Raw genomic sequence first — 23,155 nt, 5'->3', positions numbered from 1 at the left:
AAAAGCGATGCATATGCTAGCGTCTGAAAAACAAGTAGGCTAAAATAATGTGTTGCTTTTTTGAAATGAGTTTTTTTTTTAATTTATTTATTATAATTTTTACTTTTTTATGTGTGCTTGTAAATTTGTCCACATGCATGTCATGCAAAATTTACAACTTGACATAATAACTCATGTTGTAAAATCTTGCATTTACATCCACCTAGTATAAATTCAAAATTTACAACAAGATATACACATAAAAAATTATACAGTTGATTCTTCGATTGAATAATTTTCAGAGCATAAAATATAGTTTTAAAATTTAGTTTTTGTTTTTTGTGCATTCATTTATTTGATTGTACATGACTCTCCTCTTTAATAATTGTGAAATGTGTAAATAAGCAAAGTGGTCTCAGAGTGTTTAATTGAAAATGAGTAAATATTGTCTATTTATCTGTTTATGTTAATTTTAATTTTAAAGTATATACATTGTCCAGTAAAGGGGCGGATCCAGGATTTCCTTTTTCTGAAAAAAAAAATCGACATTGTTGTTAATAGTTTTAACAAAACTTTCTTCATGGGGGGGGGGGGCAATATCGACAATGTTCAGCGTTTGTCCATGCACACAGTTCCTCCGGACAACTACTAGTATCCCGTTTGTCAAAATGAACCAATTATGGTATATGTTTAATAATAATTTTATTTACGGGGATATTTCATCATATCACGCGTTTTTCAATGGATTATTTTTTATAGAGATATACCTTCCTGTAATATCAGAATCCAAAACAATTGTTCAATCTAAAAATGGAAATAATTGAATAACTTTGATAGTCTCTTTTGAACTTTTAGTTAAATAATTTAAAATTAGAAAATAGGAAGAAAAAGAAAACAAGTTTTTTCCCCGTGACAGATATCTTTTTTCTAATTCCCAAAATATAGAATTGAACATGATTATACATGACACAACTGAGATCAAAGAGCTATCGCCATAATTATCATACCAGTTCTACATATAGTGTTAAGTTGTATGAGACTCATGTATAACGTTATATCTCTGTTGTAGTGTACAGCATAACATGTAGTTTATCTTTCAGAATGTACGGATCTCCCTTCCCAAAATTTGTCTTCAGTTTTTTTTAAATAAATCATTTTTGATTATGTGCGCAGGTCTACATTAAAAAAAAACGCACCGTATATCTTTTCACCCCCCCCCCCCCGAGAGAGAGAGATGTTTCATTTAAACAAATGCACTGTCTAAAAAAAAAAAAAAAAAAAAAAGAAAGTCGTAAAACATAGGAAACAGTATTAAGCAAACTTATTTGCAAATGTCAATTTAAACATTTAGGTATACATGTAGAAAATGGATGCAAACTAGATTCTACTTTCGGAAGATCAGCATCATATATATATATATATATATATATATATATATATATATATATATATATATATATATATATATATATATATATATATATATATATAAAGATAAATTTGTATGATTTTTTTTTCTATTTTAATAAATCAAAAAACAACGATTATATGGAACACCTCTCGTACATATTATACATATTACGTAAGTTGAATGGTTTGTGTGTGTCGTATATAGATTTCTATACGTATTAGGAACTGACTTGCTATTTTGAGTTTTCAAGTATATTTTTTACATATCTTTCAAATCACATGAAAATCATTAATATAATCTGAACTAAAGAATGTATAGCTAAATCTGCAACCATTTCCCGATGTACAATTGTCGTTTTAAGGACATACGCAACGTAGTTTGAACTTTATTTTCTTTTTCCCTGGAGTTGAAGAGAGTTCCAATACTTAAAGGAACTGTGTGCTACATTTTAATGTCTATATATGCTGTTGTACACTTCTTCTAAAACATGCAAGTCTGGATAAACGAAACATATCTAGAATATATGTTTAGTAATTTTTGTATATTTTTCTTTTAATTATACAAGAATTTTCATCAATTGATATCTTTTCAAAACTCCTGGTAATACATGCTGATTTTCTTTTTCTACAAACATCTGATAGCACTATATAATCTTAAATCAAGAATATCTTGAAAAATTATCAGTAGGTAAAGTACATTGCGAATGTCCTTAATTTGCATATGTGAGTACGATCAGCGGTATTTTTCATCGTCGGAACCCACGGGTTTTCTCTCCGTTACACTACATTCAATGTACATTGAATGTTAGTGTAACGGAGAGAAAACCCGTGGGTTCCGACGATGGGTTTCTCTCCGTTACACTACATTCAATGTACATTGAATGTTAGTGTAACGGAGAGAAAACCCGTGGGTTCCGACGATGGGTATTTCTATAAGACGTAATAGTTTTGCTCTGACATAATAAAGCACATAATTACCTCTAATCGGGACAAAGCAAGTTTATTATTCCTTTGATGCTCTGTAGGAACTCGGATAACAATTGCAGTCTTAGGGTAACTAAGTACGTATATATACTATTCACATGTTGAGAATCTAGACATACAATATCTCCGTGACTATTTTCGTGTATTAAAAAAGGGAAGGACTGTATATACATGTTTTAAAGAATAAAGAAACTTTTCCGCTATTTCCTTTGTTAATGAATGGACAAGTGTAACATTCAAGGAGTACACATCCATATTTGTTTGAATGGACAGAAATGGTGCATATTATTGACATGTAGTTAAAATTAATTTATTCACTTCCCCATGTTCCCTACTAGTCAAAATATTGAGAGAGAGGAATTCAGAGTCTATAAGAAACTCATTATATGTAAATACTGTGTACAAATAGCAGTCAAATCACATAACCTTCACAAAGTTCTTGTTCCCATGAAATAAAGAATTTACAAAATAGCTGACAGAAACACAGACACAAATTTGTAGTTTTCTAATTTATTTTGAACAATTTATGCTGCATGATGTCTTTCTCTACCAAGCTCTGATATTGTATGTGACCATTAATTAAAATACACTTTTTTAAACATTTCATAACAATTAAATAACAGACTGCAAATAACTCGCAGCAAAATGGAATGAATTTCTGCATGTCAAAAACACAACTCACTGAATGATTATGACTATAGACTTTGAAAGAAGACAATTAATGTTAATTTTAAAGTGAGAAAATGAAATAAATATGACTAGATCAAAGACACAAATGCAACTAAAAAAAATAGCACTGATATGAGAAAATAACATATTCCAAGCAGTAAGCTGTGGATGTTTGTATGATAAATCAATGTCTTTGCCTCATTAAAAATGTAAAACTTTGCTCATATCACTTCTCTATAAAGAGTTCTTATACCATATATAGTCATATTTTGAATAGTTTTATGACATAAACTCTATACCAAGATGCCTTAGTTTATAAGAAAATCATAGTAAAAATATTTAACCACACTGTTTGGAACATATGTGTAGTATGAAGGTACATTGTACCACATCACAGAAAATATATCTGAATTTTAATAGGAAGTTCATAGGCCATAATGCTCAATTATTTCAAATAGAATAAAAAAGTCAAATATTTAAAGACAGTCACATGAATGCTGGGCAAACTACCACCAGAATGGTTTTCCCGATATAAATGAACAATGTGTAAAAACTTTCAAGGGGCAGCTTAAATGAACAGTTAGTCAATGATGCTTTCCTTACACATTTTCAGTTTTGAAGACATGGATAGTTCAAGCTAAATATTCACATGCTATATTTCAATATATACATTTTTAAGTACCTTAGAGGTTAAAGTTAAAAACAAGAAAGATAACTACTCCCATCCCATCTTTTAGATAAACCCTGTTAATGAACCAATTCATCAGAATTCATCTTACCAAATTATAAGTTCCTTATTTTATTGTACTTGATGATAAGAATTAAACAAATATTTAACCTGTAAATTTATGTTTAAATCTATCAGTGTAAATGAATCAGTGAATAACAACACAAAATTAAAATGCATTCAGAGCAGTATAGATATAAAGGTTCACAAAGAAGTATTTTATTAGAGTAGTGACCTGCTGTAGTACTTCTCCTAGGCAGACAGACAGACAGATAGATGGATACCAGACAAAGTGATCCCTGTATGTGTGCCATGTTCTATAGGCAACACAAAAAAAAAATACAGCAATACTGTGAATATATAATCAACAGGGCAAAAATCATTAGTCATTTCTCTACTTAGCAGACTATCTCTGTATCATTCACATGTATACATAAAAAAAAGAGACAGAAAATTTATGACAAAAATCTAGCCTTGTATAAAATAGAGTATAAAATTGGAAATCTATCATAATTTAACTTCTTCAAAATCTACAACATCTGCTCACTAATTCTTCTACTGGCACTACTCTTGTTAAAAATCATTTTATTTTTTTCACAATCCATTTGTAGGTAAAATGAAAATGAAATGAAATACATGTATTGAGTTTTTACTCTGCTTACCATCTCTGGTCCATTTAGAGAAATAAAAAAGTACCATGTAACAATATTAATGTAGAAAAAGTGAAAACTTAAAGGAAGCATAAGAAAGCTAGAAAATATTACTGCTTTGACAAATATATTTAAAAAATGATTTAATATCTTAAATGCTGTTTAATACAGAAATTTGTACCGGTACTTAAATTCTATGTACTTTGTATTCCTATATGACATTGATTAATTAAGCACCAACTTGGAAAAATCCTGCAAGTTCCATGTATATACATGATTAATACCGTACATCAAACATCATTTGTGAAATGAAAATATCTTTGTAAAAATAAAACATCTTTACAGTTTTTCAACAAGTGTATATTGAATAGATATGGAGGAATCTTGTCCTTTTATTTAATGGAATACATGTATATTTTTCTGGTAACATGAAAGAACAACTGTACATTTAAATGAAAAGGCAAAAAATGCATAGTTTTCTTCGAAGATGTTTCTCTCCCACAGTTATCTCTCTTGATATGTTTTCACATTAACAAAAAAAAAAAATTCACAACACTGAAAAATTGTGCAAATTCAAGAATTCTAATAGTACATGATCTTTCAATCCATTAAGAAACAATTGGTTTCTTTCTACATTTCAATTAAATTAATAAAGATAAATATCACCTTTTTTCAAATATCCTGGGATGAAATCAACGCAATATCATCCCATCACAAATCTACCGGTAGTCTCCTTTGCACTAAAAAGAAATTCTCAATTTCAAACTACTGTCCACACAACCCAAACACACATTATACTGTCTATTACACAATTATTTTTTTTAACACTGCATGGACAGAATAGAAAGGCATGAAAAAATGTGAATTCTTTTTGTTTATAAAAGTCAACAATAGCAACATGAATATTCATGAGATCAGGATGCCATCCTTCCATGACCATTTTGTATTTCTGGTCTTCCATGGAATTCATTGGTTTCCTCCAGGTTGATAAATAAACATGAGATACCATATAAGGATAAGTCCAGCTTACCACAGTTTCCTTCATTCATGAGACAATATCAATTCTACCCTTTGGATATCACAGAAAAATCTAAAACACTGGCTTTCTTCTCTTTTACATAAGACATTATCGATTTGTTATTTCCAATATGGAGGGATTTTTTTCAAGAATGGTGAGTATAATTTTGTCCACATAAGATTTTAGGTTAATGTTCACAGTTTCCACTTCCTGGAGTCTTGTCATTAGCTGGAGAAAAAAAATGAAAATATTTTTATTATTTCATATTATAGTAAATAGTTCTACAGTTCTACAATTATTTTAAACATCACAATTGAAGAATCCAACAACTGAACTTTAAGAAAATAATGTAATATTAATTATATTTTGCAAAGGATAAAAGTATTTTTTTTCTTTGAATCTATCATTACTCAAAACTGGTCATCAGTATACTTTAAAAACAAACATATTGTAAAATCGCTTATTTTCATGGTTCAATCTTTCGTGGTTTGAGGAAAAATGACTGTTTTGAGGAGGTTTGATTTCATGGATAAAGGAAAAACATCATACTGCAGTATAGGATTTTCACATTTCGTGGGGGACATCATTTCGTGGACCTATTCATACCATGAAGGAAATGAAAATTAAACCCCCATGAAAATTAGTGATTTCTGCCTGAACAACCATTGCCCTAAATTGAAGTCAGCTTAAACATATCCAACAAACCTCCTCCTTGGTTAAATGCTCGAGTTCAGTGGCTAGAGACTTCTCTTTCGTATCGTTGACGAGGGTCTTTCCTTCATTGATGCACCGTGTCAACAGCTGAGCATTTAGATCTTCATTTAGATCATGAAGCTGTTTGTTCTCCTACAATTCAATTAAAGACTTTTTTTAATAATGGTTTCTGGATTGTCTTGTTATTTATCATCATACTAATAAGGAAGGGGGGATATGATTTAAATTTTCTAGAAATAGAAAATAACTTTTACTAAGTATGTACATGTAGGTAATGTCATTTTCTGTGAGTATTTTTCAAGAAAGACAGAAGGTCCATTTAAAAAAATATCTGAGAGAAATTTAGCAGTGAAAAACATGCATAGCATTTGCATTATTTTTTAACAAGCAGTGTGGCACTAATTGAGATATACAGAACATTAAATACAGTGGTATTTGTACATGATTTAGAATACTAATAAATCTGTTACATTAAATATCAAAGGAAGATTGCAAACTTTGCAAAATGTCAAATGTATTTCTAATAAAAAGTAAAATTTACAACTCATTCCAACTACTAGTAATTCACTTCACATATGTATTGGGTTCAAATATTCGCTGCATTTTAAGTCATAGTAAGTTATTTCCCTTTTCAGGATTAGCTAAACATTTTGTCAAACTCTTGATCTTTTATTCACTGACTACTTAGTTTTGATGTTGACCGATGTAAACTGCATATAACTAATTTCACAAAATCAAAATAAAGAAATGGAAAACTGAAGTAAATCATAAATTCACATTCTTTCTCAAACTCAATGTAAACAGAACTTGAATTAACAATTTGTAACTTGAATGGAAAAATGAATAAAGAAAAAAATGTGAAAGCAAGACCTCTAATAGATGAAAAATATTCAACTGCAAAGCAAAAGAGAACCATTGCATTCAACAATTCAGAATCTCTGAAATAAAGCAACATTAATACTGTTTTTCAACACAATATAGTTTCTGACAGATTATGAAAAAGGGCATTCAAAATTTTAAATGCAAATATTGACAAGCAAAAAACATGCCAGGTTTTGTATTTTTTAAAATTTTTGTTGACATTTCTACATATACATTTGTTGGGTTAAAAAAACTTAAGGGAACCGTTGAAGGGGGTGGAGTGGGGTGGGATCTTCATGCTTTATGAATTATGTACTTTATAACTATCATACTAATGAGACCGTTAAAAAAATTACCCAGACTTCAAAATTCCTTGGTTCATGCATGTCTGAATAATATACCTTTGGCACACTACAAGATGTGATTTCTACGGTTAATGGAAACTGGAAGGAGCAAACAGGAAGAAGGGGGCTGCTCTCTTTTAAGGAAGCACATTTAAGCCCTAATTATATTGTGTTGACCAACAAGAAACACAAGCACCCAAAAATGCACAACAGTAATGCCTCTATTCTGCTAGACAATCACACAAACCTGAGAGAGTGTCCTCCATTCTGAAGATAGGGCCTTCCAAGTTAACAAGAAACAAGTCAGAATTGTGTCAGAAACAGAGTTAGAAAAAATGCTCTCAGATGAGAAATTACAAATATATTGAAAACATCTGACACACTTCAAAGACACATAGCCTTGATTTTGAAGCAGATTGATCTAAAATGCTGAAACAGTTTCAGCTTATTTCTGCAAAAAGCTGTAAAAAAATTCATAAAGATATACTCACTTCCTTTAACCTATTGACCTCAGTGTTCAGTGCTTGATATCGACTTGGTAATTCCGCCAAGCTGTTATTTCGGGGACGCTGAGATTGACCTAGTTCATGGTCAATCTTATATTTACGTAATTCTTCCAGCTCCTTCCCTAACTCATCCAGAAGCTACAAAACATGTCATGATATTTTTATTTAATATTCATGTAATCTTTAGCTCCAGCTTTTGTCAAATTTTTTTATTTCAAAATTCAGCAATGCTTCTGAGAACTGAAATGATTTTCCTCCCACAGAAATAGATCTCAAAATTTTTCAGTCACAGAGGACCCTTAGTACCTTGACACTGTTTTTTTTTCTTTTTTTTTTTTTTTGCAACCTTATGTTGTTTAATATATCAAAGGAAAATACAGGAAAGCTTCTTTTCATTTAAAATCCAACGCATATTTTCATCAAAGAAATTAAGGGCTGCCTTCCGGAGCATGTGTACTCATAATCACCACAAGCGCAAGTTTCAGACACATTCAATCTTAATTATGAAAAGTACTGTAAAATTACATTTTTGATGGGTCAAATTTTCGTCGTTTTAGGAAAAAATATTGGATATTGTACTCTGATTTTACGGTACATGAAAGCCTTTAGATAATTAAAGATCGATTCTGTATTGATAGGAAGAAGATACCTACTGTTCCAGTAGTCTGTCTAGACTTGTCAAACTTCTGCTTGAGTTCCTCGTGTTCACTATACAGGGTGTTGTAATCTGCCTGGGCCTCTGTCAGTTTATCCTGAAGGTCTAACTTCTCCTGTAGCAGGAATTAATTTTTCTTATATATCAGTTGTTCAAAAGTTATAAAATTCAAAATTAAAGGAAGAAATAATCAGATACTTTGTAAAAGTAGTTTGAAATGTATAGCATAAATAGTCTTTTTGACATTAATACATTACACATTTATTTCAGATAAAAAAAAATGACAATTTACCACTCGTAATTTGTCTATTTCTAGTCGGAGTTTGGGATTTTCTTGTTTCAACTGCTCATACTCGTGTTCTATACTCTGCAGCCTGGGAAAAGGAAAAAAAAAAGAAAAATCCATAAGCATTACTAAAGTAGTTCACAAACAACTTATGAATCGTCATTCATTTACCCTGTACATGTATTTTGAGAAAAAAAATCTTTTATATCTGAATACCTTCATTGCATTAATTTCCTTCTAAATGTACATCCATTTCATTATCACACAAAAACTTACTGTCTCTTTAAGACGTACCTCTGAGAAATATACATTTGTTCTGTCTTCTCTGTTTCTGCCCGAGACTGAAAGAAGACAAAGGATACAAAATCAATACACAGGAATTATATAAAGAAAAAAATCAATGAATTAAGCTGTCTTTAGGGCAGGTACAAATGTCATTAGCAGGTGTGTCAGTATATCAGCTGGGATACAAGTCCTCTACAGTGTAAACAAGATTCAGCTGGAATACAAGTCCTCTACAGTGTAAACAAGACTTACTTGTCCTGCTTCACAGACTCTACTTTGATCTAATGAATCTGTGCAATGTAATCAGCATTGAAAACTGCTGGGAGGACAATTGTTTCAGTTGTATCGAAACAAAACATTGATTAAAAAATTTATAATGTCCAAATAACTATAAACAAGATGCTAATGTAATATCGCATGGGGAAACACTGTCTATAACTGTCACTGCTGTTATATTGCTCTTCTAAGGGCTTTATAAAATCAACCTCTCTACAAAGATCCAAAACAAGGTAGACATTATATCAAAATTTTAACTTGCATTACAAAAAAATGTCTGCATATTAATTTGAAAACATATAGCCTTTTTATTTCTTCATAGACTAAATACAAGTCCTTTTCTTAATAAAATTTTGGTTCCTTGTGAGTGCCCAACACTGGGTGCTATGATTTTGACTATAAAACTACAAAAAATAAGATCAAACTGAACAATGGATGCTTGCATGTTATATAACATTTTAATAGCCCTCTGTTATATTGAAAAAAGGTCAAAAAAAATTTCCATGCATATTTCAAACTTAACATCCTTTTTTTTTAATTATGATTTCTCATGCAATTTTTCATACAAAACTTTGAATCCCTCTTATGCTTACCTTGGACAAACTTGAATCTACCTTACAAGAGAATACTTGCATATAAAATTCAACAGTTTATAATGTATAAACTTGCTTTCTTTTTGTGTGTATGTGGGGTGGGAAGGGGGAGGGCGGGGGGGGGGGGGGGGGGGGATATCTGTCTTAATTTACTATATAAAATCCTGAAGTTGGTGTATCCTGAGGACACAAACTTCATTCTACATCCCGTAAGATGATCTAATGAACTCACCCAATTTTTATCAAATTTTAATTAGTCCCTTTTATGATTTGACTAAATAGCTAGCTAGATTTGAATTTTATTTTGAGCTTCTTAAGTAAATACTGTGTTTAACCTATTTCTGCCTGGTTTCTTTGGTGACAATTATTTACACATAAAACATTTCATTCATTCAAAATCAATTTTTCAGCTTCACAGTAAGAGGAATATATTTACACAGAGATACAAAAACTTCAACTAGAGTCTACGAAATCAATTTATCTGATACCTGTATTGTTAGGAACTGGTTGAAATACAGTTAAAAGAAAGTACTGCTTGTTGATTTAGATGTAATATCACCAAGAGATTGAGAGAAGGAAGAGATAGAGAGAAAACTCACCAGCATTTGTTTAAACTTCCTCTGTTCCTCTGCGAGGGTTTCTTGGGATTTCACCTCCACATCCTTTAGTTGTTCTTCTAACGAATGAATCCTGTAATGGAAGACCCAGGTATAACATCAGTAGAAAACTGCAAGAGGTCAAAATCTGACTCATCACTGAAATATGTCATTAGACCTAACATCATAGGGTGAACAGCATGTCATGTCTAGAACACCATTTCACTCAAGGCTATTCATATTGTGCAAGATAATTTGGGAAACACCTATTTTGTTATGATTTCTTATAACGAAATGAGAGACAAAAAGCTGACAAAAATGTGTAACATAAGATTCTTAATTTAAAATCATTAAGCAAACTGACATTCTTTTATGTGATATATTGATAAAAAAAAAAAATAATAATAATACAGCCAGTGATGCTAGTTATTGCTATAGAAAGAACAAAAGCTATAACTTACAATTAGGAAACAGACATTGCTTTTTATATTTTTTACCTTCACAGAGATAAAAGAAAGCCACCCTCATATTCATACATAGAATAGAATATAGCATATAATTAAAAGAATTGAAATCATCACCAATTCCAGAACTAGACACAGAACAATTAGGCTATCTATGTTTGTTAGAACAAGCATACTCAATTTTCATGAAGATCAGAATAAGCTTAGCTTGCTAGTATTGAAAAATATGTCATTCCAAGACAGATCAAGTGAAATCATAAAGTGAAGTCATGCTTGTCCAAAAAAAAAGAGAGAGAGAAAACTCTCTGATTTTTTTTTAAAGAAAATATACACCTTTTACGTAGACTTCAACACCCCCCCCCCCCCCCCCCCCTTCTTCTGATCTGCTCAGAACTGCACAATATTACATTGCTTTATTTGATAAACAAAATCTCAAGCTTGTACCTACCATCAATACTTGACAGAAGCTTTGATTGATGAGGGCACTAGTTAACCCTTAATTGACATTTGTTTTAATTATCAAAGGACATGTGTTTAACTTTTGTAAAACATGTCTCTTGTAAAAAGAGAATTACCAGTAGTTATATTGGTAGCTGATTGAATTTTACAAATACCAAATTTTAACTTTTCGTAGTTCACTGCAATTGAAAAAGTGATGCACAGTGAAAAATTGGAATTAAATGTCAATCAAAGATTTTCTACTACACCAGCACACTATGTTAAAACACAGCTATATGTACTACACACCATACACCAATAGATATATTCTCACACTACATCTATATTGAGTTTTCTTACCTGTCCACTATGCTATGATTAAAATGTAAACATCTGTTTTTATACTGCTAGACAGAGATTTATCAGTACATTTAAAATATCCTTATTTATAGCAGATAAATTTTGGCATACTTAACTTTCCTTAAATGACACATAATGTAACTAAATACATGATAATTATAGGCCTTCTTTTCAAAGTCAAAATGGGCCACATGAATGCATATTAAAAGATATTCAGAACTATTATTTTTTTTGTAAAACATGTCTTACAAAGGTAATTTTCCTAAAAGAGAAGAAAAACAAATTTACAACATTACTACCCCCTGAGGCTAAATTGTCTTCTGCAATACCAGCTGGTCATCAATTTATCTGAACTTATAACCATTGACACCTGACCATTAGGCTCTGTGTGTCTTTTTATGAAGGTAATAAAAAAGTAGTCCCTAAATCAGGGTAGATGTAATCCTGAACACACACCTTTCCATTAGATGACTATTTTCATCCTTTAGTTTAGAGTGGCTAGTGTCTACAGATGTTTTCTCCTCTGTCATATGGACTAACTGTTTCTCTAAAAACTGCACCTATAGACATAAATTAAAAACATTCATGATAATTTTCATAGAAATATCTTTTTCAGTTTTTGATATCCATCGTTTTCTGCTGTTTTAGAAATATTTGTGCATTTTTTCTGCCTCCATCTTTTATTAAATTCTTATACATGTATGTGATTTAGGTCCACAAAGTACATAAAATTTTGAATGTGAACCCTGGCATGTTGAGTGAATTACCCACAATACTGAATTTGGAAAACTGACAATGTAATGAAGATCAAAATAATTGAATTAAGTAACACCCAGGGCTGGTAGATGGATAATAAAGGTACAAACCTAATGTAATGATAATTAATCTCATCAAGTTGTATTGAAATTCATCAAATTCCGAATCTGTAGGGTTTTAAACCTTCAGCTGATTCTTAAACAATTCATTGAGATAAGCATTGTTAGGTGACTATATGATAACATCTGCCATCTACCACTATAGCTAATGAACACAAAATCAACATCCCACCTGAAATCAGTATGTCACCTGTGATAATAGTTTGGATAAAGATGACAGGTGGTCAAACGTAGTAAATATTTAATAAATGTGTTACTTTCCTCAAAATTTGACCTTTTGAAACATCTGCTCTCTTTATTCTTTACAGGGTATACACACATATTTATGTGGGGAAAAAATACATGCATGTAATTGGCAAATTTCCCTAAATGTTTTATGCATTTTTTTCAAGTCTTTGTGTAGATAAAATCACATTTAAGAGACTTCTGAACTATATACACATTATAACAAGGAAATCTTCAGAGACGGATCAGTCCAAACCATGGAATATGTCCTGTTGATACTGTATACACACAGCAAGTCAAGGTTTGCATTAAAAAAAGACCACAAACTTAACATCAATCTTGATTGTGAACTGTATGATTTATATTCATTTCATGTTTACTACTGCATGACTGATAGAATAAATTGTGAATTTCTTTGCACATTGTTTGCTTCCAGTTCCAAATGAAACTGTATAATGGATATACATGTATTTGCAGGAAATACAATGAAATCACAAGTTTGTTAGTGACAGGTCTTCCTTTCCATATCAAAATAATGAATAGTCTGCCTCAAACAAGAAATGTCCTGTGTATGTGAACGAGTGACAAAGCAAATATAATACCGATTTTATGAAACGTAAAATCAGAGATGGAAACATCATCTTCCCTTGGGTAAAAAATTACTATTGCTCCCAAAACTTAATGAAAGAAATGAAAACGGTCTTGTGTTTACTTCGAATTAATTCTTTAAGAACTGCATGACTGATCAGGGATGTTTATTAACGGCAAGCATTTCCGTATTAGTCAACAGTAATCAAGGGCCTTCATATATTTCCTTATTGAGTCATTCTTACCCGATCATTCAGGCTCTGGAAATTCCCGTCAATGTCGTCCAAAACCTCCTCCCCTGGTTCCATTCGGGATCTGCTTTGAAGATGACTAAAAAGAACCCAGGTCTTCACATTTCAGAATTACTATGTATTTGACTTTTGCAAATAGGATATAGGCCAAAAAAGAATGAAAAAATGAAAAAAAAAAACCAAACAAACAAAATATTCATATACAATGAATTATCATTGACTCACCTTGCATATGCAGCAGATGTCACCCTGGACCTTTGGCTGAAAAATAAAATACATTAATCAACAAGTGCCTCTCACTGGGCCAATATTCTGTACAACACAAAGTGAATGTTAAGCCAGCATGATATATTGTGATTCTGTATATAGTCAATTTCATTCAATTAATTAATTGCCTCTGTCTTGTAGTGTGTATGCATCAATTTATTCTACTGATCACTTTGTTATACGAAATAATTGAACAAGCAACTAGAATTAATACAAAGCACATCAGTAATCTATACTTCACTGTATTAGCATGCTCAGATCCAGGGGGTGGGGGTAGGGGGGTGGGTGGGGGGGTGTTCCAAGTCATATTTCTTTATTTTAATATACAGTACAAATTTGGAAACTTTGAAAATCCAATAAGGGGTGGCTGTCTGGTGGAACCCCCCCCCCCCCATCCCCATGACCCCCTGCTAGATCTGAAAAGCATGTTTTATTTGTTTATAAGCAGAGTCCTCTACATAAGTCTAGCTTCCTGGTTTCACCTTAATTCTGATGTCAACTATCTATCTATTAATCAGCACATACATGTGTATATCTACTTTGACCTCGTTGATAGTCATAAATAGTGCATAAAGTGACCTAATTAGTACATCTATATAAAGCACACTGTCCACAATGTTATATTAGTAAATTAGATTGCCACACTGACAGAAAATCAACACCTAAGAAGATTTAGCATGTGTACTAGTAAAACAGAGTATAGTTCATGGAAAAATAGGAACACACAAGCAATATATCTGAAATGAAGAGTTGGCCGCCATATTAGGAAATTTGACCATAAAGAAACTACCTCACTGACAATAAATCTGTTTACTTGAAGTAGGTCTCTTTAGGATTAAATAAAACATGTATGGATATACACTACTGGTATATTCTCACCTAGATTTCCAAGACTTAGATTCCATAGATCTTTATTTTACTCCCAATTTCATCAAATTCCTACAGCTTTGTATACAGTGATCTAGATCCTATATGTACATTGTTAATATGTACAGATAAATAAATATACATTATGTACCACTGTACATCAAGATCAGGATTTTGTGGTTATTTCTCACTTGTGACATTTATGTATTAAGAGACTGGCTTCTGTGTTTCTTACTTTTTATATGACATATTTATGTCACCTCAGTCATCAAGCTCAAAAAGATAAATAATAATGATACTCCAATTATTATCTAATGTTTCTGATTAGTACTGCAAAACGTATAACCAAGCATTCAGAACTGATCATACTCTGACGAGCATGATTCAGACCAAAATCAAAACAATTTCAGCTAACCAAAAACCCACTTATTCAAATAAAAAAATTCTTTCTTCACAAATTTGCAATGTGTTCATGAGGCATTATCACTTTATTTTATTTAAATATGTAAATATATATATAATGCCTAATCATTAGTCTAGGATAAACTGCATGTTTCAAGCTTGCAAGCAAACATTCATAAGCATTTGCCAAAGATTCTTCAATGTTACAACCATGGGTTCTACAACTGTTAAAAGTCCATGCAGTGTTAGTCAAAAACAAAATACAAAGGCAACTACATGTGTAGATAGCAGCATTGCCCTTCCCCACACATGCAAAAGATCAAGAGTTATCTACCCTAGGTTTTTACGATGTTTATCTCCCCTTCTGGTTCTAACTTTGTGTAAACTATCGTGACTTCTGTAAAATAATGGAAAACCTCTCTAAGACCAATACATTCTTGATCAATTTTTTTAACACAAATCCATAATAAAAGATCATTAATTGATTTAAGAAATTGCAGTACTTTCTTACAATGCTATTTGTATGCAATTGTAAGGCCAATATTTGTGCATTGTACTGTAGATTCCTAAATATACGCGAGGAATAAATTATCGCGTAATTACGCGAGAAGCACCACTCGCGAAATAAAGTTACTCGCTTTTATTTTTATGGTGCTGAAATCAATGTAAAATATCTCGATCAACCGTCCACTCACGAATTATTGTTCTTGCGATTTGACGTAAAAGAGTCATTTCGCGAAAATAAGTACTTGCAAAAAATAAGGAATCTACAGTATATGTGTTTCTTTTACCATCCATAGATCCATAACAATTGCATACTTTGAACTGAAATCTGAATATCAGACAGAGTGTTAATGCTTTATATTGTCTGTAACTCACTGACCTGTTTTGTGAGGGCTCAGAAAAGTCTGATTCTATATCATCAACACCAAAGTCCTCAAAATTCTCTTCATGTGGAAACCCTACTCTTCTGTTTGGAGAGATAGAAAGAGTCATGCATTGTAAAGAGTTCACATTTTATCATGCTGAAACAAGCCTGACTCAATATATAAGATCACTTTTTCATTTTGTTGAAAGGAAGATATTTTATTCCTATTTGTAACTTCATTTCTAAATGAAAAAATTGGAATTTTCAGTAATACTGTTAACCAACTGTTATTATGACAACTTTTATTTGTGATTTGTCAGTTTGAAATCAATCCAGGACTAAAGATTTTCATGACTGCGGAAACATTCAATACATTTGATACAAAATTAGATATATGATTCCCTACAAAAAACATTGCAGAGTGAGAGAAGGGTGCGAAATTTACTGGTATTTCTCGCACGTTAATAAAATTTAGTTTATAGTTTCTAGTAATGATTCACAACTCAATCAGGCTTTGTTTCAAGGTGAAATGTGTGGATGCTTATGATACAGGAAATACATAATGCACATGATTCTACATACAAGAAATTACATGCTGTCATTTAAAGTATGGAATTTACACTTGAGGAGAGTACAGTTTGTATACTGATATCAAATGTATGAAATATGTTTGGCCACAAAAAAATGCAAGTTCTTATAATTTTTATTTCTTCTTTAATCAAAGTATTTTGGGTGTATGCTTATAAAACAGAATGTTATCCCATGTGAGTTAAGGTTAAGTACAGGCATTTCTATGCAAATGAGCTAATAAAAATACATAAGAGGTACATCTATTATGCAGAGAAAGTTTAGTTCTTTTTCTTACACATATTTAGTACATGTATACATGACATGTTATTGCTAGTAGACATTATGACGTCATAGTATGACATCATTTTTTTTAACTACTGGAGGTAATTATAAACACATCAACAAAACAGCTTTGGTGCCAGGGCATATCCTGTTTAATAGGCTTGCATGGGTATCACCAAAAATTTTTTATTATGATATATCACCATTTTTCCCTGTATCCATGTTTTGATGCTAGGATGCTGTTGTTTTACTGTTTTACAACACTTTTTCTTTTTTTTTTTTTTACAATTCCTGTATTTGTAGTTAAAGAGTTTGAACAAAAAAATTAATTATCCTTGGAATTTATAATTACCTTCTACATACCAGTATTTTAGTCTCTGTATCACAATACGTATCGCACAATAAAAAATCACGATATACCAGTATACCAATAAAATAGCACATCCCCACAATTTTTAATTTTACAAAAAAATTGTATAATGCTATAAAGAATATTCTATAGATTAACAAAATTGCTGCAAAAATCCTATGCATTCTCTCATTTGATTAGAATTTGAGGAAACTTATTATACCAGACTGTGCATTTTTACCCTGTTTCAACTTAAACTTTACGTATAGTAACTAAACAATTGAACTGTCGATATTTGTGCAGCAATATGAAAATCCTTGGAATATTCTGCTTCTAATTATACCTTGTTTCTGTTGAATAAAATAGGGTATGCCCTTGCGCCGAAACTATTTTATTGATGTTATAATATTATGTAGTAAAGAACAATGACGACATAATATGACATCAGAATGTGCACTGGCTATTTCATGTCACGGGTACCAAGTATGTAGTAGACAGTAAAGTTGAACTATTTCTGGATCATTGGTATAACCCCTAGGCATTTTAATTGGTTCATCTGCATAAAAAAAGCCTATACCTAGCCTTAACTCACTTGCAATAGAGAAATATGTGTAATATTCTATCTGTCTGTGTCCCCTGCCTATAGAATTTATCTGTAGTACAGACTCTCGGGTAACTTACCCATTAGGTGTGTTGTGAAGATTCCTGCGGACAGGTTCGGGTGTGGACAGGTCAATAAGCAGCCCCTGTCCTTGACCATCTTCATCTGTGTTCGTGTCATATTCATTGTAAGTGTATGCACTCGCCTCAGATGTTTCAGGGAACTGCAAAAGTTAACACAATCAATACACCATTTGACATATCTTTAACTTTTATGTATAACTCAATCTTAAGAGACTATAATGGCACAAAATTTAAGTTCAAACTTTTCTGCTCAAAAAAAAAAAATGGTTTTCATCACAAGTAGTTTTTTATTAATGTATTTGCTGCATTTGATAAATTATGAGAAAACATGGTTACACTGAAGAGTAATATAACTTCAGATCTGTCTAAGACTGACCTCTGTTGAGGACACGTCCTCGGTGATGATGTCATCAAGTCCATTCAGGAGGTTGTTGTTGTTTGTTGAGGGACTGGGTATCTGGAAGAAGCTCCCTGTACTGACTGGACTTACTGCAAAAACAAGAACATAATACCATCTCTGACTTACTGTAACAATTCATTTAGGCTATTAGTATAAACCAGCAGATATAGATATATACAGTGGAGCCTCATTAATCTGGGTGCAATAATCCGGATGCTTCACCTTCTGGTTGAAATTTTTGGGGAACAATTTATATTTATTTATTAATTATCTCAAGTTAGTTTCAGTAATCTGGATGCTTCATTTATCCAGACAATTTGCTCAGGAACACAAATGTCTGGATTAATAAGGTGCAACTATTATATAATGTTTTTTTTTTTTTTTTTTTTTACACCTGCATGAATTTCAATGAATGAAAAAAATTGAGAGTTATAGCTTTAAACTGCTTGATCCTTGATTTCACATCTTGCTACTTCCAGCTAAAATCTAGTTGTGTAAGTTTTAATGATATTTCAGGGTAATAAATAATGAGTCATTACAAAATGCCTTCCATGCATGTTAACAATATATTCCTGTACATGTATTGCTGAACTTACTGAAGTTTAACTATGTAGTGCATTCTATAAACATCCTTCTTTTTTCTTGCAATAATTAATGGACCAGGAACTTTGAAAGACTTTGTCCTCTATAACCTAATCTTGAAGTAACCCTCTATTAGGAGTTAAGGGCATGCATTATAAGTCAGTGTTCAATTGTGCATAAATTGAAGGGCAAATTGATAAATCTTCTTGATAATTCAAGCATCAAACTATAGCAAAAATCAACATTTACTTAAAATTAAGTTTATCTGATTTAATTCTTATCTGCTGAAAAGGAAAGGTCATGGACAAATTGGAATGAGGAATAAACAAATGGTTATATTATGTCCACTGAAATCTTCGAGAGGAGCTATATTTTGACACAAACTTTGGTCAAAATGAACACAACTGTCTTGTGTCTATCTAATGTTGTACACTATTTCCACTAATCCTGAGATTTCAGTGAAAAACTTTCCCACCCAATGATAACACATTGACAACTTTGGTTTTATTAGTGGATTATGACTGTAGCAGAAAACAATTTATCCTGCTTAGGACAAATTTGTAGATTCTTGACCAAAAAAAAAAAATCACTGTTGCAAACAAGTCGCTTTGAGTATGCAAATTGAACTTTTTTGTTAATATTCTTTCAATTGTGATATTATGAAACATGTACTGTGATTATATACTGTAAACCAACTTTTATTCGCATGTGAGAAATATTCGCGATTTTCGCGACATACTTTAACTCACGAATATTTATCGCTGCGAACCATTTGTTTTGCATTGTATTCGTAGAGAATGTTTCCTCCGTCGCGAAAATTAATCGTCGCGGATTGATTTCAAACCGACAAATCGTGAATAAAAGTTGACGCGAATAATAGTTGGTTTACAGTATGATGCTTGAAATGTTATCTTTGCATTATTACTTATGTTACTAAAGTTCTAAACAAACCTTGTTTAGGTCTTCAGCAGGAGAATTTTTTTTTACAGTTAGTTTTGGACATAATACAGAGTCACCCAGTGTCTGTACTGGGACTTAGCAACTAATAGAATACCAGAACCCTGTTTTCATTTCATAATTCCTTTCCTCTGAGAAAAGTTTGACAGCTTTTTATAACTGAAGCCTTGCCCCCCCCCCTTCAAATTTCAGCTGCTGCAGAAAGAATCTTTCAAGTACATTTGTACCTCTTCTTCTTGCTCTTTTTCTCCTCTGTTTACAACCATATCTGTATGCATTACTGGTCAGAATCTGATGAATAGGGACACATTTTCTGTCACAATATATGTCTGTCAGATTCTGTCCCTTACTGAACCCAGAGAACTGATTATCACAATAGTATCCCATCCTCAGACCCTCCCTCCATATGAACTGGGAATGTGGTAGGTCTGCTGTCGTGGTACATTTTTCAGCTAGCAACACCCGAGTTTTACTTGTTTTTCCAAATCCAAAGAACTTCTTCCAAAACATCACACATTTCACAATTAAACATTTCATGCATCTGAACACACATCCAAAGCAACACATGATGAAAGAAAAAAGTCTTAATTTATAGTAGCACTGTACAGCAGAGATAAAGTTTCATCTCCCCCCAAAATATTAACACGCACTTAATAAAGCACTATATTCACTAAGTAATAAAGCCCTACACAAAGCCCAAAGGCATCCAATGAGTAGATCTCATACATAACACACAAAAAAATGAACTCTCAGTGTGAGGGAGGGGTAATTTGTATCCACAATGGACTGATCCCTCATTCAGGCAATGGTCACAGTTGACAGAAGATTATTATTGTTACACTTCAAACAAGCTCCCTTGTATTTCATTCATTATTTATAATGAAAATATTAATTGGTTACCAATATGACAATTTGGGGGGGGGGGGGAGACCTGCAACACACAACAAATTGACTATCAGATGCCCATTTTTCTCTCTGTTAAGAGTACCAACATTCCACTATAAGATCAAAGCAACAAATCTAATAAAAGATGAGCTATCAAAATTCATGAGAGACTTTAAATCGATGATAATGTACACCTAAATGTACATGTTCACTAGAATCAAGTTTTATATACAGGATAATGAGAGGTACACAGACCCTCTCAGCCTCTGTAAATTTTTTAATCTCTATATCCTTAAAATTTCCACTGCCAGTGGCATAGCTACCAAGTATGCATGCCAAGGCATCCATATTATTTTTTCACCAAAAATAAATATATGAATTAAATAAATACAAAATTCTTTGAAAAAAGAATCTAACATATATATTTCATATATTTGTTTCATTACTCGAAGATAATTTGTTAATGCATAGTCTTCACACAATGCATTCTGAGACTCAATCTAACACTTCTAAATATTGTCAATATCTGTGAAGCTTCCAGGGGCTTTTCTCCCTTTGACCTGCTGGGGGGGGGGGGGGGGGGCTTAATAGGGCTCAGACCCTTTGCAATCAGAAAAGCATCCACTGTGACATTATATTTTCCCAGACATTCATCACCTTTACATTTTGTATTTTACACCTTTATAACTGGAGATTTGAGGTATTGACATTTAATTATTCTACTTTTGATATACAGTAAAACAAGGTTACAGAGAACACACTTATAGTGAATTTACACTTACAGCAAAGTGATTTTTATCATGAATGTATTAACGGTTATAACACACTATGTTTTCAATGAATCAAAAGCTTGTCCCTGGCACTTGACTACATGTACCAGTACCAGGTATTTCCTTCTTCTAACAACTAAATCTATTGGTACAATTATCATAAAACCTTGAATTATGTTCCTTTATACAAATTTTGAACAAAACATAGCACATGTAATTTTATATATGCTTATTTTATGACTTTTAGTGTTTCATCCTCATTCAGAACTATGATAAAACATTCATAAGAAACAGAATTTGCAGATTGTTATACCCATATAATTTTGAAGACATGAAAGACCTTGAATTCCTATAAACTGTACAAACTTATGAAGTGTGCTGTGCAACTGCAGAATCATGGCATTATCTTGTGATTTTAATTATTCATTCATTTTACCTACAGGGTTAATGCTTATATTATTTGCATGCAGTTTCAATGCACTATATACTCTCATGGATTAGCCTAGCCTACCCTAAGGCCATATCAATGATGAAAGTGCACCTATAGTTCTAATGAAAATGTCAACATTCATTACACAACTTCAGGTATTTTATAAACATTATCTCTTCTGTAGTCGACTGCATGTGCATCTGACATTTTATGCTCAGGCAAAACAAAAGCACAATACACAATAATTCCAGGCAAGATTTTTCAGTGCTGACTGAATAAACTAAGCGGAAATTTGCTACATGAACAAGGCAAACAAACTATGTGCTAACACAAAATGTACAAGACAAACAATTTTTAATTCAAATTTGAACATCACTGTAACCACAAAACCTGCATTTTGTTTACACAAATACATTAAGACTAATTAGCCTATGGATGTTGTGGTCACTTGCTTTTTCCCAGTCAACGAAGGGTCAAATCCCTGTAGACATGAACAGATGGGTGACAGACCAATCAGCCTTGACATGCCTGAGTGACAATACACATAAGTACTCATCCCTATTATACCTGGACTTATCAGTACTTTAAAATTAGTATCAATAGTTATCAAGGTAACTTTTCAACCACAATTGTCAATCTAGACCACAAAGTCAACACTTTTAACTGATTAACCCTAATATTAAAGAGCTTGATCTTAAAAAGTCCTTGTATGACTGTTGTAAAAGCGTTGACAGCACAATTTCTAGGGTCATTACAACTCATACTGCCTTAATAATTTGAAGTTCTAACAATTTTTTTTTTCCTCAGCCATTTAACCTCTGATTTTTACTCTCACATCAGATACAGACACGTCAGTAAAAAAAAAAACTATTAATAACTAACTTATGCCTTAACTTTATGAATATGATTAATTCTTTTTACAAGACCAAAACATCATAATTCATGGCTTTAATGAATTATTACAATAAGAAGAACTGCTTTTACATACATTTATTTTTAAGACTTCATTTAAATTCAAAATAGCATACACAATTCAGTTTCAAAGTAAACAAAGAAGAATTGATTTGCTAACACATGAAGGTAATGTA

At 31.9% G+C, this 23,155-nt stretch overlaps 1 protein-coding gene across 1 annotated transcript in view; it reads right to left on the bottom strand.

Moving 5' to 3' along the window:
• LOC133190545 (lethal(2) giant larvae protein homolog 1-like) overlaps positions 1-20,557 on the bottom strand; it is a 38,217-nt gene extending 17,660 nt beyond the window's left edge. The window contains exons 1-16 of the mRNA XM_061326231.1: positions 20,210-20,557; positions 18,420-18,532; positions 18,041-18,183; positions 16,174-16,260; positions 15,625-15,687; positions 13,980-14,015; positions 13,749-13,833; positions 12,272-12,375; positions 10,557-10,647; positions 9,098-9,144; positions 8,810-8,891; positions 8,516-8,632; positions 7,848-8,000; positions 6,143-6,283; positions 5,550-5,665; positions 3,387-3,405 (exon numbers count right to left, since the gene is read on the bottom strand). Coding sequence (XP_061182215.1) covers positions 3,387-3,405; positions 5,550-5,665; positions 6,143-6,283; positions 7,848-8,000; positions 8,516-8,632; positions 8,810-8,891; positions 9,098-9,144; positions 10,557-10,647; positions 12,272-12,375; positions 13,749-13,833; positions 13,980-14,015; positions 15,625-15,687; positions 16,174-16,260; positions 18,041-18,183; positions 18,420-18,532; positions 20,210-20,549 — 1,737 coding nt within the window. The 5' untranslated portion in view covers positions 20,550-20,557. The remainder of the gene's footprint in view (positions 1-3,386; positions 3,406-5,549; positions 5,666-6,142; positions 6,284-7,847; positions 8,001-8,515; positions 8,633-8,809; positions 8,892-9,097; positions 9,145-10,556; positions 10,648-12,271; positions 12,376-13,748; positions 13,834-13,979; positions 14,016-15,624; positions 15,688-16,173; positions 16,261-18,040; positions 18,184-18,419; positions 18,533-20,209) is intronic.
• Positions 20,558-23,155: the final 2,598 nt, after the last annotated feature.

The sequence above is a fragment of the Saccostrea echinata genome, unplaced genomic scaffold, assembly GCF_033153115.1.
Source record: "Saccostrea echinata isolate AGI-Se365-2 ecotype Australia unplaced genomic scaffold, CSIRO_AGI_Sech_v1 ptg000022l, whole genome shotgun sequence".
Classification (NCBI taxonomy): domain Eukaryota; kingdom Metazoa; phylum Mollusca; class Bivalvia; order Ostreida; family Ostreidae; genus Saccostrea; species Saccostrea echinata.
Note: the sequence above shows the minus strand (reverse complement) of the source record. Positions and strands in the feature narration are given on the sequence as shown.